This window comes from Gymnoscopelus microlampas (genome assembly GCF_963454915.1).
Source record: "Gymnoscopelus microlampas genome assembly, chromosome: 5".
NCBI classification, from domain to species: Eukaryota; Metazoa; Chordata; class Actinopteri; order Myctophiformes; family Myctophidae; genus Gymnoscopelus; species Gymnoscopelus microlampas.
This window is the reverse complement of record NC_139942.1, coordinates 3,453,533-3,471,475: the sequence shown is the minus strand read 5'-3', so window position 1 is coordinate 3,471,475 and position 17,943 is coordinate 3,453,533. Positions and strand designations below refer to the sequence as shown.

General features: G+C 42.3%; 1 protein-coding gene across 1 annotated transcript; it reads right to left on the bottom strand.

Moving 5' to 3' along the window:
• Positions 1-502: 502 nt before the first annotated feature.
• Positions 503-17,560, bottom strand: tlr1 (toll-like receptor 1). The gene is made up of 10 exons (XM_084056647.1): positions 17,540-17,560; positions 14,908-15,045; positions 14,169-14,261; positions 12,973-13,414; positions 12,209-12,444; positions 10,860-11,148; positions 10,047-10,495; positions 8,578-8,984; positions 7,434-7,675; positions 503-756 (listed from the first exon to the last, which is right to left on the bottom strand). The coding sequence occupies exons 2-10, from the start codon at positions 15,036-15,038 to the stop codon at positions 610-612; spliced, it is 2,436 nt and encodes an 811-aa protein (XP_083912773.1). The 5' UTR covers positions 15,039-15,045; positions 17,540-17,560; the 3' UTR covers positions 503-609.
• Between the last annotated feature and the right edge of the window lie 383 nt (positions 17,561-17,943).

The following is a 17,943-nucleotide window of genomic DNA, read 5'->3' as shown; positions in this document are numbered from 1 at the left end:
TAAACGGTTTTGTTTTAACCAGAAAATATCACTTACGGCTACCTTTAAGCTAAACACATTTTACACTTTTTTTGTTCAGCAACCCCCACAGTCTTTTCACTTCTGATTGGTCCAGGTGTGTGGACAGGGCATAGGGCAGGTCTTCTAATAGGCTCTATTCACAGCAGCCATATTTTCACTTCCTTAACAGGTGTTACCAATGATACTAATGAAGGCTCTGTTCCATTTAGTGTAGCACAGTGGTTTCCACGACGCCCATAACTCTGAGAGTGTACAAACCTGTAAGGGGCCATTTGGAAGCCCATGAGGGTCCCTGGACCCCAACTGCAGACCCACTGGTGTAACAGAGTGTTTCCAGTGAGCCAACTGCCAACATGCACAATATCAGCACCCTGACTCTTACTGTTTGACCAGAATGGAACAGAGCCTTCATTAGTATCATTGGTAACACCTGTGAATGTCTTCATAATATGGCTGCTGTGAATAGAGCCTATTGGTCCATGGGGCAGGTTTTCTCATTGGTCCAGCAGGTATGTGGCCATGGCATGAGGCAGGTCGTCTCATTTTGTCCAGGCGTGTGGGGGGCGGGGCGTGGTGCAGGTCTTCTTCTCATTGGTCCACGTGTGTGGGCGGGGCATGGGGCAGGTCCGCCTGCAGTGCAGCTCTGAGGTTGGCCCAGAACAGCCTGTGTTTGGCGCCCTCCTGAGGCCACTCCAGGTAGGTGTGTCTGCTCATCATGGTCTTCAGCTGGTGGTACTGGGAGGAAATACAGGGTTATTAGAGTTCAATAAAACTACTAAATACAGGTTATTAGAGTTCAATAAAACTAATAAATACATGGTTATTAGAGTTCAATACAACTAATGAAATAACTAAAAATAAAACTGGAAAAAGATACATTTTAGTAAACTGAAAAAAATAAATAAATAATGAGGCTTTAATAAAACAAGAACTAACTGAAACTGTATTTGTATTTACAAAACTAACTAAAACGAAATGAAAGTTATGAGCACAAAGATAAATCATTTAGCTGTGCCAGTTTTATGCCAATAGCCAATCTACTGTGACCTTGTAGATCAGCTATTGTCACTATTTTTCTGAGCTTTTGGAATTTTGCCGGTGACATACCCCATATTACTACAATACAAACTAAGAATAACTAAAATTCAGTCAGGAACACTCACGTCAAAGTGGATTTAACCATTTATTGCAACAAATGGAATACAGTTAAGCTTGGCGTTCAAGGCTCGGCTCTTGGAGATATGCCCTGAATTTTGTCTAAGCAGCATGCTAAGCAAAATCAGTGAATGATAAGCAAACCCCAGGGTTCCCCAATAGGCGGCCCGCGGGCCATTTGCGGTCCGCGAGGGGCAACTGGCCGGCCCGCACCAACCCCTATCACTTGGCTAGTGAAAGTTGCAGGTATGGTGTGTGTGATATGAAATGTGAGCTTGCCATAATTACAGTCATCCTCAATCATTTTCCATCATATTCCCACTAACACAGTTTCTCCACGGAACACTAAAAACATTTCTCCCACGGAACATGAATCGTTTTGGTTATATGCCCACTTGTTTCTATAATATTTCTATAATAGAAGAACAAGTTAAAATGTTACTAACTTTCCGTGGTTTTGTCGACTCCGAGGACACTATTGTTAATTGAGTTTGGGTTTGTTTCCAGTGGGAAGCGAACGCACAGATGTAAATCCCGCCCACTACATTTGATTGGGTAAAGCGCGGCCCGCTTCCTGATCTAAGGCACGCCCACTTGTAGGCCAATGTTGACACGTTCTGAACGGGGCTCCCGACAGATTCAGTAGCGCAGCTCTGAATCTGTTCTTGAGAGATTAGTGTCCAGCTGATGCTCGTTGACGTTTGTTAATGTGACTGGGCTGAAACTTTATCTCAGTAAATGACATGGAACTCCATATTCGGGCATGGCTGACATCATAGTGACAGCATAATGATGACGTGAGCTTTGAATCAGCTAGGCTTAAAACCATACTGCTGTGCACATTGTGAATGACGCACATGGAGAGAGACATCGAGGAAGACTTCAACACCTACAAGAGGAACTATTCCAGCAGAGATCCATACTTTTGATTTTCATCTGGTAATTGCCCTGTAACCAATCCTGGATCGTAAGATCACAGATCATTACATTCTTGGACCATTACAGCCTATGCAGAGCTTTGACCATGAACCAACTGTTCCCGACAACGAGCCAGCAGCAAGGAAACTCAGAAGAATCGAGACCTTACAGTAGTCAACCGTTTACCAGGGCTTTAGGCTGCCCTAGCGCATCTGATATCTTGTCTAGAGGAGGGGCGGGTTCAAAATCTCCGGAGAGAGAATCCGCCGGATCCCATTTGTTCACCGATCTGTGCTCCCGCCCCTGCACCCCTCCTCCTCCTACAACATTTGGAGCGACGCCCACTGCACTCTGGTTGGTTGGGGAAATCACCCACTTCCTATTCCAGGAATGTCAACAGGCTGGTCCAGGCTCTTATTTTTGAGCAAAACGCGAAGGAAAATAAAAGCCTGGAGATCGAGGCTGCCAGGACTTTAACTCGATCGGAAGTAAAGAGACACCGTCTGACTGACACAGGAAAGAAAACTCACATATGTAAACAATGTGACAAGAGTTTCAGTCGCAATTCGAACTTGAAGACACACCAGAGTGTCCATACGGGAGAAAAACCTTTCCATTGTAAACAGTGTGGCAAGAGTTTCACTGTGTTACTGTATGTAACCTGAAGACACACCAGCGTATCCACACGGGAGAAAAACCTTTCTATTGTACAGTGTGGCCAGAGTTTCACTGAGTTAGGCAGTTTGAACAAACACCAGCGTATTCACACTGGAGAAAAACCTTTCCATTGTAAACAGTGTGGCCAGAGTTTCACTGAGTTAGGCAGTTTGAACAAACACCAGCGTATTCACACTGGAGAAAAACCTTTCCATTGTAAACAGTGTGGCTAGAGTTTCACTGAGTTAGGCAGTTTGAACAAACACCAGCGCATTCACACTGGAGAAAAACCTTTCTACTGTAAACAGTGTAACAAGAGTTTCACTATATTAAGTACTCTGAAGACACACCAGCGTATCCACACGGGAGAAAACCTTTCCATCGTAAACAGTGTGGCTAGAGTTTCACTGAGTTAGGCAGTTTGAACAAACACCAGCGAATTCACACTGGCGAAAAACCTTTCCATTGTAAACAGTGTGACAAGAGTTTCAGTCAGTTATATAACCTGAAGACACACCAGCGTATCCACACGGGAGAAAGACCTTTCCATTGTAAACAGTGTGGCCAGAGTTTCACTGAGTTGGGCAGTTTGAACAAACACCAGCGTATTCACACTGGAGAAAAACCTTTCCATTGTAAACAGTGTGACAAGAGTTTCAGTCAGTTATCTAACCTGAAGACACACCATCTTATTCACACTGGAGAAAAACCTTTCTACTGTAAACAGTGTAACAAGAGTTTCAGTCGGTTAGATCACCTGAAAATACACAATTGTGTCCACACAGTGGACTTGGGTGTTGGAAGTCCCTCATTGCTCAATCATTTTTATGGTTAACCATGTCAAAGAAATTTGGACGTGTAAACATTTAAAATGAATTGATTTGATAAAAGATGTTTTTCTGCTTGGGCCCAGTCTGCCTTAGACTGGCTGGCACCCGTGTGGCATTTGCAATTAAATGTAGTCTTTTGTTTATATGTAGTTCCCTGTATGGGTGGGACAGGAAGAGTTGAAAGATAGGTGTTTTCTGGCCCTGGCTGGAACAAAAGGATTTAAAATCCTTTTGTTTGCAGGTGTTTATCTATGTATATCAAGCAGTTGGGTTGGAGGAGGGATTACAATATGTTGCCATTTCATGACTGAGGTCGAGGGCTGTGGTGGTTACCAGACAGGTCTGTTTTGCTGACATTGTAAGTCTCGTAGCTCCTTTTTGATATCAAAAATATATCACAGATTCCTCTCTAACTGTGACCTTGTCTGTGTCTTATTTTGTCTATCTCATTTGACTGAGTTCCCTTTCAGATATCTTATTGACATTTGGAGGTCCTGCTGCTGATCAAATAAGTGGATCGGGGAATTATTTATTAATTTTGCTGCATCTATATGTGTTGGATGGTCTAACATTGGTCTAACATGAAATCTTCTATATGTGTTGGATGGTCTAACATTGGTATAACATGGAGACATTGTAGTGTCTTGCCTACAGTAGCTACTAAAGAAAGGGAGGAATTATCCTTGCCTTAGGGTCCTTTTGCTGAACAGCAATAAAAGTGCTAAAGGGGGAAAACCATTAGTATTAACCGGTTACCAATTTCTTAACGATTACCGATTAACGGTTGGCCATCACTAGCTGCTGAAGATGCATACGTTTTAAGCACACTGTAACAACCAAGTAAATGGTTGGCTCTCAACTTATTTAGTTTCAACTTTCAAGAGTGCATTACTTCCTTGTGCGACTCTCAACACAGGATTTAAAGGTTTCTTGACATGCTGGTTTTATGAAACATTAAAGAGCTGGTGTTTTTGCCCTTTTTATGTTTTTCATGTGTCTATGAGGTTGATAGAACTTCACTAAGCCCCCCGGTGGTGGTTTTATGGTGTTTTATGTCTTCTCTGACTATTTGGAGTTTCTTCCTGGAGGCTGAAACCTTGAGGGTCAAACGTGCTAGAGAAACAGCGCTTTAGTGACATAGTAAAAACATACCCTCCCCCTCATTATCATAACACAACAGGTGTGGGCATGAGGAGGAGGAGGGACTAGGACAGGTGGGTGGTGCTAAGGTGGTGCTAAGGTGAGAACCAGGTATACTTAATGAACTGGAGGCGTGTCCACATAAAAACATAATTTTAACAATTTCTGTACACTTTTTTGAAAAAGATCTTCCTCCTAGTATAACCATGATGATAACCTGATGATTATGTTTTAGGGGGGGGGATCACGGCACCCCGTCTTTAAGTCTTTATCATGGTCCTTCAAACGTGTATTAAAAGGTTTTAACTGAAAGATCCCCCCCAGTGAGCCATGGCAGGTTTTTTTTTCTCTCAGTGTTCTGAAGCCTTTTCAGCTGCAATGAAAAGAAAACCTTTTTTGTTGCTGTTGAGGGATTTTGCTTGTCAATCATCGCCTCTACTCCGCGGGGAGGGGCGGGATTAATGGACTTTGACATCAAAGTCCACGGGCCAATCACAGCACTTTTCTGAGCCTAATTATTCAGAAAACTCCAAACCACAGAAACTCCACTAAATGTTCAAAGTTCAGTTTCTTTTGGGTGTAACTGAGGTCAGAAAACCTAAAAAAAACAAACGAATCCCAGGGCTAAATTATGAGGCCCCCCCAAGCCCAATCTGTTCGAAGGCCGTGTGGCCCTCGGCTTGGTACCCTAGACATAATTTGGCCCTTGGGGAAAACTAATTGGGGAACCCTGGGATACAATATCGTATATTATTACACGGCTTGGTTGAATGCTCGATTCTGATAAGTCAGTCATCGGTCATTATTTCTGGATAATGACCAATGAGCTCTATAACGGACCACTGTGTAATCAGAGACTCGGAGCACCTGCTCGTGCCAACCTGCGCTGATGGTTTTAGCTTTTTTTTTTGCTTTATCCAACATGTAAACAAGCAACCAATGTCCTTTACAACTAAACGTTGCTCTTAAGAATGTTTTTGAAAACATTTGAAGTGAGAAATAGACGAAAAGTGATTCTATTTCATCCACTGCACTTCCTTGTTTATCGTGGCACAACAACGGGGGAACAGCAAAACGCTCGCCCCAAAACACAGTCGCCCCGGGGCAAATCCGGCGGTATTACAGGAAAATCGGCGGTATATAGAATGGGGGGCGAATGTGTTTTGGAGCGAGTTTTCCAGTTACCTTGTGGAATACTGTCATTTGTTTTCCGAGGCGAACTTGTCCGCCCAGCCCAATACTTATGGAATACTTTCATTGCTATAAGCAAGGAAATACTTGTTGTTACTTTTGTGTACATTTATTTATGTATTTATTAAGTAGCCGTGTAATAAGCGGGATAATGCGGTGATAATCACCCTGTCGGGCGATTATGCACCGAGGCGGAGCCTTGCATAAGCAATACACTGACATATTAGTGTGAATTAGCAGACATAATATCACAAGTATTTGAGCCTATGCCAGACTCTGATCAAAAGGTGGAGGCTGGGGTGGAGGAGGCAGCTAAGCAGCAGTGAATCAGGCAGCAAGACGAGCAGAGACCTAGTGAATGCAAAGCCATATTTAAAGGGACCTCCTTGTTAAGGCGTGAGCTCTGATTGGAGTATGAATGTGTGACGTAATGACCAGCAGAGCTGTTAATGGAGAATATAGGCTGATGTTCACATCAGCTGAATGACAGCCGATTACAGCTGAGGCATGCAAGACTTCCGTGTCCTGCATGAACTAACGCTATGCTTCATCTAACGCTAGAACTAATACAAACTGAACTAAAGCTAAGCCTTAAAAAAAATAAAAAATAAACTACCAGACCCACTAGCAAAAACTAATCAAAGCTAAACTGAAATTTAAAACGGAAAAATCAAAACAAAATCAAAACAATAATATTAATGCAAAGGTTAAAGGTTCTATTACATTCATTTAAAAAAAACATTTTAAATGTTTTTTTGGGGGTTTTATGACCTCAATTACACCCCAAAAAATCTGAACTTTGAACATTCAGTGGATTTTCTGTGGTCTGGGGTTTTCTGAATAATTACGCTGAAAAGTAATCTGAGCTTGGCCCTTCGGCAGCCGATTAATCCCGCCCACTCTCCTCCTCGCCCCTCCCCTCCCGGGCAGAGCAGAGGCGATGATTGACAGGCAAAATCCCTCACCAGCGACACCCGCAGGCAAAGATTTATTTTTTCATTGCAGTTGAAAAGGCTTTAGAAATGTTAGAGAAAAACACCTGCCATGGATCAATGGAGTGGATTTTTTTGTTAAAACGTGTTATACACGTTTAAAGGACTTTTAATGTGTGGTAAAACTGAATGTCATGAAACCTTTATAGGACGACTTCACCCATTTTTTTTACCTATCTTCATATAAATGGTCCTCACTGATGCTGCATGATAACATGGTAAAAAAAGAGGAAAAAAATCGTCTCCGTCTGTGTCTGATAGGAGGGCTGTGGACACTTCAGAAAGTTTTTGGGGCGGTGTAACCGACCCCTAAAGATTTGAGTTAAAAATGTTCGCTTTAAAAAAAATATATATATTCCAACATTTGCACAAATTTTCACGATTTTTCAAAAATAGCAGATTTACAAGCTCATAGCGCGGCACTCGGTGCCGCGCTATGAGCTTGTAGATCTGCTATTTTTTGAACAGCCCAAAGAAATCTTAAAATGACACAAACGACGGTCTTAATGGGTTAATATAATATACTGACCTTGGCAGGGATGAGGTAATGAGGAATGGGCTCCAGCAGCACCAGGACTAGGCTGTCTGCTCCGCGGGCCAGGCGCTGGTGGCTGGCGAAGTACAGCTCGTAGTGACACCACTCGCTCTTCACGAAGTGAGCCGAGAGCACGAAGACACAGCGGCGACTCTTCTCCACGCAGCGGATGATGTTCTGCACGATGGTCTTCCCCACAACAAAGTCCTTCTCGTGGTGGCACACGTGAAGTCCTCCTGCAGGTAGGGGGCGTTGTCACCACAATGACATTTTACTTTGACGATTCATTTGTCTTACAAATGATACTTGCGATTCACGATTTGATTGTGTTTATTTTGTCAATGAGCACTGGAACATATAAATATTAAATTAACGTTTCTGTTTGGCTTTTTTAGGCTTTGTAAACATAACATTCCACAGGGCAGATAATGACAAACAACTTAAATAATCAAAGAAATTACTGACATATTTAATAACTTTATACTTTCAAAATGAAAATATCACAACACGTTGTGAGCTATATATATATACATATATATATAGTACATATATATATATATATACATGTATATATATATATATATATATATACATATACATATATATGTATATATATATATATATATATATATATATATATATATATATATATATATATATATATATATATATATATATAACATTTTGCAACATAGATACGATTATGAGATTATGCAAACAATATTTGCGATTATCTCAAATAATTACCATTAGGCGATTATGTAATAATTGTGGTAATAAAAAATAATAGGGTATAGCAGTGGTGGCCATTTTGTGGTGCCATAGACAGAAAACCCATTCATTTGTTATGATAGTAAATATACGATAAAACATTTTGAAAACCGCAAAAGAAAGGGTATTTATTAGATATAGTATAAGATATAATTAAATAATACAATATTTATAGAAACAGATGAATATAGATAAATAATTCTATGACACAGACTCAAATGTTTTATGGTCATGATTCACCAGGAGCATGGATGGCTTGGTTCCAGGCTTAAAATAATGTATATAAATATTTTCGGAAATCTATGGGGAAAATGTATGGGTTTTCTATCTGTGGAACCACAAAATGGCCACCACTGCCACCCCATACCGGCGGGGCCCTCCAAGTTGGGCAGGAGGTGGTCCTTCACCCACTGGGCGTCGCGCTGGCTGTACGAGACGAAGGCGTGGAACTGGACGCCGGCCAGGTCCTCGGGGCGGACCAGCTGGGCTCTGGCGCGTCGCTTGGCCCGGGTCCACCTCCACATCATGCCCAGGTACCACGGGACGTCCAGACGGTCACACAGGACCAACGCAGAGACTATCAGAAGCGCCGCCGGGCACAAGATGGCGGCGGCGAGCAGGCCCACGTTGCAGGAAACCTCCGGCAGCCAGAAGTCCTTCAAGGTGGCGTTCCTGAAGGCTTCTGGGTAGCTGCAGTGGTAGGCCAGGGGCCAGCTGAGGAGCTGGAGACGTGTGGAAACGTTTTTCCTCCGTTCAGACCCCACGCCAAGGCTCCTGAAAGTTACACATTTATAAAAGTTAATAAAGTTATAAATAACTTATAGACTAGGTTGATTCCATCCATCCAAGACAGAACGCAATCGATTGATTGATTATTAAAATAAACATGCTCTGAAAATGCAAGCGGCCCACCCATCTGACCACTTAATAAGTGTGTTAAGTGAAAGAAATAATCACAGTTTCATGATTATCATGAATATTACACGTAAATGTATCCCATAAAACCATGGATGTGTATAATCACATAAATTAGAGGTTTTATTTTCCCCACAGAATGTCTTTCTTGGCTGTTTCTGCCTTTCAAAGCATGAATAATACAAATAATACACAAAACAAAAACAAATAAAATGTATATCTCTTTGGAAGCTCCATGTTTTAAACATCCTTGTTAGGCTGAAGAACCTCTGTCTGCAAGGCTCTTCGACTGAATTGCTAAATACTTTTTTCAGCTCTATATTTCTTTTTGACATGAACTCTTTTGGAATGAGCCTCAGCTATTTTTTAATTTTTTTTTGAAAAAAATGTTCAGAACCCATGATATCATTATCTGAAGATTTGCAGCTCCATCCACTCCTTGCTTAACTTATAACTGAAAAAGGCTGTATCTCGCTTCCTAAGCACTTTTTTTTTTACTTTGAAAAAATAAAAAAATAAAAAATCGCACTGGCCAGAAATAGCCAGAAATAATTCTGGCACTCAGTGAGTTAATAGCCCCATCATGTCTACCTGAAAGCTCTCAGAGAACAGGAACATGTCTACCTGAAGGCTCTCAGAGAACAGGTACATGTCTACCTGAAGGTCCTCAGAGGACAGGAACATGTCTACCTGAAGGCTCTCAGAGAACAGGAACATGTCTACCTGAAGGCCCTCAGAGAACAGGAACATGTCTACCTGAAGGCCCTCAGAGAACAGGAACATGTCTACCTGAAGGCTCTCAGAGAACAGGTACATGTCTACCTGAAGGTCCTCAGAGGACAGGAACATGTCTACCTGAAGGCCCTCAGAGAACAGGAACATGTCTACCTGAAGGCCCTCAGAGAACAGGAACATGTCTACCTGAAGGCCCTCAGAGAACAGGTACAGGTGAAGGGGTTGTGGCTGGCGTCCAGGACTCTCAGCCGGGGACAAGTCTCCAGGGCGCTGACGTTGGGCGCGTGGAGGGAGTTGGACCGGAGCAGGAGGGTGCTCAGCGCGGGGAAGCCGTGGCACGGCGGGAGGTCCCGCAGCCGGTTGTTGCTCAGGTCCAGAGCGGAGAGGGAGTCCAGTCTCAGGAGGACGGACGCGGGCACGACAGAGATCTGGTTGTTCCGGAGGTCCAGCGTCTCGGCCGCCTTCGGCAGACACCCGAAGACGGAGTCGGTCAGTCCGTTGGAGGACAGGTAGACGTGAGCGACGCTGGCCGGCCAGGCGCACTTCTCCTCCAGCGGGCTGTGGTAGGTCAGAGAGTTGAGGCTCAGGTCTACGTGATGCAGATGGCCCATGTGCTGAAGACGTCTGCTCAGGACCTGGAGGTAGGTGAAATGTTACTTAATTAATTGTCACACAAATAATCACGATTAACAATTTAGTTGTGTTTTTTTTAAGATAATATATTCTAAATAATAATTTCTGTTTGGCTTTTAAGCTTCATGAACACAAATTCCACAGGGCAGTTATGACAAATAACTTATACAAATAACTCACATATTTAATAACTTTATTATTTCTAACTTTTAAAAAAAAATTGAAAATAGCTGATCCGGAAGATCTTTTAGATTGCCTATTTCCACAATTTGGGGGGAAATCTATTAAAGATAACGCAAAAGTAAATAATCTCAAATGATGGCGATTGGATGGGGCGATTGCGTAACAGTGGTGACGGTGCCATACCTGGAGGTTCTTCAGGTTGTTGCCTCTCAGGATCAAGGTGGTGACGTTCCCCAGATTGCGACATTCCAGGGTTCTCTGGCCCTCCACTCTGGAGAAGATGGTGTCGGTCAGGGCACAGTGAGAGAAGTCCAGCCGGAGCAGAGGACTCTGGGACTGGGGACAGGTCATGTGGATGATGGATGTCTCCAGGACCGACAGGCTCTCCACCGGCAGGTTGATGTAGAAGTTGTAGACAGCCTCCTGGGAGAAAAGGAAGCTCATCACCACGGCGTTCCGCACCGCCAGGGACCTGCCGCGGATTTTAAGAACTCTGTTAAGCAGCATAACCTCAGGAACAAAGACTCAGGAACAAAGGAACCATTATCTTCAAAGCCTGAATCATTATATTAATTGTTACAACAGTGAAGACAAGACTAAAGCGCAATGCAACTCTTTCCGACGTCCAAATGTTTCTTCGGAAAGGGACGTGATACAATATAACTACACATTGACGTCATTCTGTGATTTGGAAAGACAGTCTCTATAAACAAAAGTAAACCGTCGCCTTGCTAAACTAATGGCCTATGACATTTTTTTTAAAGTTTTTCAGAAAAAATTCAAAACTGATCCAAAACAAAACTATATGATATTTCTTAATCATTTCACCCAAAATGTTTATAACAAATTATGACTATTTAAATAGAAATAACACTGTCTGTCAGTTATGTAACATAAGAGATTTAAATAGGTTTAAATAGGATTAAAACTGACAAATAATTTAAAAAAAATCCTAAATCAGTAAATAATTTGGCCTAAGTCACAAAACCATGTGACTTAGGCAAAAAAAATGGCCTATTTTGGCCTAAGTCACACTAGGGAGTTAGGCTATTATACTAAAAGGGGAGTGAACAGCATGATCCTTTTCAATTAGGAGATGGGCGATTTTACCAGAGATGGCCAGTGTCATGAGGAGCTGACTTATTGGCAAAAATATCATTTTCCTCAAAAAATGACTTAAGCCATTAGTTTAGCAAGGTGACGATCGGAAAGCCTTTCCGAACGGGGAGATTTCCCAACATCGGCTAACCACAACCAGCCCTATATACTATCTAAGACCCCCATGTGATGACAGATTCTTCTCTCTGTATGGTACTATTCTATTCATGTAAGCTATCTATAATCTGCTCTGACTCCTATCCGTACTGACAATGACCCATGGCAGCAATTCAGTATCCTGGGGGCCACAGGTCACTAGATACAAAGCATACGTTCCAGTAGGGCTACACACTCACACAACACACATAGACTGAGTACATTTGAACATAAAGTCGTTTTTATGATGATAACCGTTAATAAATTCTTCCACAGACCTCACTCTGGACGTCTTCCTCACGTCAGTGTCTTTGTACGGCGGTTCGTAAATGTTCACGTCGGACACGTTCAGGTGGGATATGGTGGAGTCCAGGAGAACGTTTATACAGCGAGTCAGATCGGCCCACTTAATGGAGATGTTGGTGAGGTAGAAGTGTGACGTGTGAATCTCTGTTCTCTCACTTAGCAGGTGAGTCAGGTGGTCGTAGTCGCCTTTTAACCCCGTTAACTCCACCTGGTGGCCAAACAGCAGAAGAGAGACAGTAATCAGCATTGATGGAAAGAGTACTCTTTTTTTATTGTCATGAATTTACAACTTCTACTGAAAATAGCAGATCTACTTTAAGATTGTAGATCAGCTATTTTCAAAAGATAGAAAACTTGTGAAATGGGACATTCTGCATAATGAGTAGTGGCAAAAGTGGCAATAACACAATGCAGAAATACTGTGTTACAAGCAGGGCCGGATTAACCCTTCGTTGGGGGATGCCGTGTTGGGATGCCGACACATTTACTCCTTAAAGTCTTCAGTATTCAGGATCATCGAAAAATACTTAAAGTACAGTACCAAAGGTAAAAGTACTCATTAGGCAGAATGTCCCATTTCACAAGTTTTCTATTTAAAATAGCAGATCTACAAGCTTACAGTAGATGTTGTAAATTCATGACCCTTTGCTTTACACAGCAATGCATTCATTTAAAAAAAAAAAGAAGAAGCGAATGTGTTCCAGGCCTTTTAACTGAACTCCCGTTCTAACTCCACCTGGTCAAACAGCAGCAGAGCATCGGCCAGCAGACCGTGGTCCATCTGTCGCCTGTCGCTCATCCTCAGCCGGAGCCTCCCGGCCCGCACTTCTGTCAGACTTCCTTCTTGGTAGGAGGTCATACTCTCCAGGCACAGGGTCAGTGTGAGGAGCTTCACCGGAGCCACGTTCTGGAAATCCCCAAGGCCGATGCGGTTCGCCCCGAGCTCCAGGGTCCGGAGTTTACCCAGGAGCCTGAACTCCTGGCCCAGGGTCATGTTGAGGAAGCGGTTGAAGGCCAGGCTGAGGTGCTGAAGGCTCTGGGTGATGTGGAGCAGGTAGCTCTGGTCCAGCAGGCTCTGCAGGAGGTTGTGTGAAAGGTCCAGAACCTCCAGGAGAGGGGTCGCGCTGAACGTCTCTGGATCCACGCCTTCCAAGATGTTCCGTGACACGTTGAGGAACCTTAGGACAATAACAAAGTACATTTACTTCAGTTCACCAAAATAAAGTACTTATTTTATATCAATAACACACCCGATGAAGCCTTGAATTCATGGAGATTAATTTGTTTTTTGTCTCAGTCCTGAGACAATAATTTGATAACCGGGTGGCTGCTTGGTAGGAGACTCAATTGGGTCTCCTACTGGAGACTCCGCTGGTAATCAAATTATTGCCTCAGGAATGCGACAAAAACAAAACAATCTCCATGAATTCAAGGCTTCATGGGGTGTGTAATTGATAGAAAATAAGTCCTTTTTTGGGACTACTTCTTTAAGTAAATAACGTATTACTTTCACTCATCTACATTTCAAAGACAAATATTGTACTTTAGACTCCATTTCTAGGAAGGAACACCCGGGACCCAAACTTACAAATATACATTATGAATTAACCACTTACTGTAAGCCCTATTTAAAAAAAAAGAAAATAGCAGATCTACAAGCTCACCTTAAAAAGCGAGCTTGAAGCTTAAAAGCATACATGTACTCTTGAATACTTGAGTATGATTTTAAAGCAAGTACTCCAGTACTTTAACTCAAGTACAAATTTGACTACCATTCACTTTCAAGTAATGTTTGACCAAGTGTGAATATATGGGCTACTTTGACATAAATACTGGAGTACTCTGTCCAGCACTGACCTCTGGTCAGGTGTGTTTCTGAAGTCACTTCACTGACCCTCAGGTTAGGTGTGTTTCTGAAGTCACTTCACTGACCTCAGGTTAGGTGTGTTTCTGAAGTCACTTAGTTGCAGCTTTCTGATGTGGTTCAATGAAAGGTCCAAATACTCCACCGTCTGGGGCAGGTTGCTGGGGACAGAGCAAGTTGTTATAGTTAACTAATACTCTAATGTCTGGGGCAGGTTGTTATAGTTAACTAATACTCTACTGTCTGGGGCAGGTTGTTATAGTTAACTAATACTCTACTGTCTGGGGCAGGTTGTTATAGTTAACTAATACTCTACTGTCTGGGGCAGGTTGCTGGGGACAGGGCAAGTTGTTATAACTAATACTCTACTGTCTGGGGCAGGTTGCTGGGGACAGGGCAGGTTGTTATAGTTAAATACATTATTGTATTGGGTCCACAATCAGTGACATCATCGTAGTAGGCAGGTTTGATCATTTCATGACATGATTTCTGGCTTTTTTCTTTTATTATTGTTTTATTATTAATGCCACAGCCCACCAATGAGACACAGAGTGAGTAGAACAGTAAATGGCACCATCCCAAGTGTACATTTTACAATGAAAAAGCAAAACTAATAAATAACTAAACTAACTGTCAGGAATATTAAACTAATAATAACTCTACTAAAACTAGGCCTTTTCAAAAACAAAAAAAACCTACTAAACTAGTAAAGTAACACAAAAAAATAAAGGCTATTGAAGCTAAGCTGACGTTGACAATGAGTGTAATCTAAATAAAATAGATATAAACGTGTAAAACTATACAAACCTTGGTACAGAGGAGAGGTTTCTGGAGGACAGGTCAACCATGATGACAGTGGAGGAGATGCTTTGAGTGACAGCCCAGAGGGTGGCCGCTGTTACAACCCTCATCCACATGGGGGCGCTCACAAGCCACATTGCTTGACTGGAAGAGAAGAAAAACTAAATGACAAAATATTCTTTTGACTTCATTCTTCTTTTTTCTTTTCTTTTCTATTTTCATTTTGTCTACAAAATCTAGCTGTTAGGCAACAGTTAATCGGACTAATTCATTTAACCGATTATAAAAATATAATCAACTAGATAAAGTGCTCCTCGGAGCAAAGGTCTCCGCCAGGTCAGGTACGTTATTTAGGCGTCCTGGTGGCGCTGTGAGAGGCCAATGTGAAAAGGGTGCCATTTATTCTTAGGTCTTTCACGGCAATCAGACACTGCATTCATGATTTGAGGCATTTTGCTAAATTAGACCTGCAGGTGGCGCTATAACAGGCCAATGTGAAATGGGTGGAATTTCTTCCTCGGCCTAGCGGGAATGCGCACGTGAAATTTCACGGAAATCGCAAGCTGTGTGCATAATTTGAGGCATTTTGTTCAAAACGGACCAATCCTGCAAACTTTGGAAGCCAACCTTAGCCAATTAGGATGGAATATGGGGAAATCGGACAGATCCTAGTTGATCACTTGACTATAGAAATATTAGTGATGTGCGGGTCGGGTTTTTTCATGACCCGCCCCGCCCCGCCCCGCCACGGAACCCAACCCGCCTCAACCCGCCCCGCGAACCCATTATAGATCTAATGGCTCAACCCGCCCCGCGACCCGCGGTAAAAAAAAGAAAATCTGTAAAATCATGAAGGAAAATAATCTTCAAGTATACACCCCAAGTGTATTCAAACTGTTTTATTGTTATTATTCTTATTCTTATTAGGAATAAAGACAAAACAAGAGCATGTGATTTTTTTTATTTTTTTTGCTTGTGAGAGCGGCTGACCCGCTCACCCGCAGCCCGCATAATTTCCTCTGAAATCCTGACTCGACCCACCCGAGCCGCGGGTCCCGCGGGTTACGGGTCGACCCGCTCATCACTAATAGATATACTGTGTAGCGATTTGCATGACGTTTGGATAAAATCTCTAGGAGTAATATAAAAATCACACCCAGTGTGAAGTGGGCGGTGTGTGGTCATCACAACATGACTCACTTTAAAAAAAGGATAAATGACTTTTTTTAAAGTCCATACTGCTATTCATAGGGCTGCACATGTGTCATGTGTTTCGCTAGCCAATCACAGTCCTGAATTTGCAAAGTCAGCCAATCACATTACAGTTAGTGGTGATGACACTAGCTGTAATGTGATTGGCTGATATGAAAAAAGTATCGATTTGCATTAACAATGGAAGGGTTAGGGGGTACACACATTTTTTGGTCGGTGTCCAAAGTCCGCCCCAAAAATGGGTTTTGCACAAATCGGCCTCCTGGTGGCGCTATAACAGGCCCATGTGAAAAATTTGGGCCAGAGGTTCTGAATTGGCATCCAGGGAGTGTGTGTGCGCAGTTTCGCAGCGACCGGGCCAACGGTGCCGGAGATTAGCTGCTCGCAAACGGACAGGACACACGGACGGACACGCGGACGGACACATGGACACACGGACACAAGGACACAAGGACGGACACACAGACGGACACACGGACACACGGACACAAGGACACAAGGACGGACACAGAGGACGGACGGACAGGGTGCAAAACATACTCTCTCGCCATGCCTTTCGGCCTGGTGGAGACATTGGGCGTGGGTCATTATAGGCAAAAGTAAAAAGTAAAATAATCAAAAAATAGTGAAAATAGCAGATGTACAAGCTCACAAAGCATACTGTTCACAACACCATTATGCAACAAAGTATACAATAGGTCTTAAGTAGTTCATTCATTGATATATAAAACAATATAAACATAGTTACCACCCACACTTAACCTCCCATTTGAATTTCCCTTTGTTGTCGACTTTACTGTTAATCTGAGTTTTGATTCTTTTTTTTACTTTTTTTCATACAACCTCTGTTTTACTCTGCTAGAATTATTTGAAAACTTTAGTTACTAGTTACTTTGTAGATTTTGATTATTATTACAAAACATACATTAACCCCTTCAGCCCTATTTAAACTTTGGCTATTTGAAGATAGCCGATCTACAAGCTCACAATGCGTCGCGATGCGACGCATTGTGAGCTTGTAGATCTGCTATTTTCAAATGATTTTTACATTTGAAAACTTGTGAAATGGGACCTTCTGGCATAATGAGTACTTTCTACTTTTGGTGCTTTAAGTACATTTTCATACCAATTCTTTTGTACTTTTACTCATACAGTACATTTAGAATTCCAGACTTTTACTTGAGTACAGAGTATTTCTACGTTGCAGTATTGATACTTTTACTTAAGTAAAGCATGTGAGTAGCTTACTTTTCCCACCACTGGTCGACTGTCATCTTATCTTTGACAGTAATGATGACACCACAAACTGATCTTAATGACATACAGTATATGAAGACTTAACATACATACTTCATTTAGTACGTACATCATCCTTAAAGCACATTTCACATTAAAATACACCAATAATAAAAAAGAAGAGACTGACCTGCACTCTTTAGACGGAATCACTGTGTGCTGTTTACAATATGGATGTATATATATATATATATATATATATATATATATATATATATATATATATGTTTTATCTAAGTGTGATCGTCTCTATGAATCACAAAGCTTTCATAATCACACAATGTGTGTTTGTTGTTCCGTGTCAATGTGTGACTGACAGTAAACGTGGGAGGGAGCACATAAATACACGAAACTACTGTTTAAACACACACACGCACGCACGCACGCACGCACGCACGCACGCACGCACGCACGCACGCACACACACACACACACACACACACACACACACACACACACACACACGCACACGCACACTTACTGTACATCCTGTTTTCACTTCCCTTTCATCCAAGCTACCAGACCACATCAGCC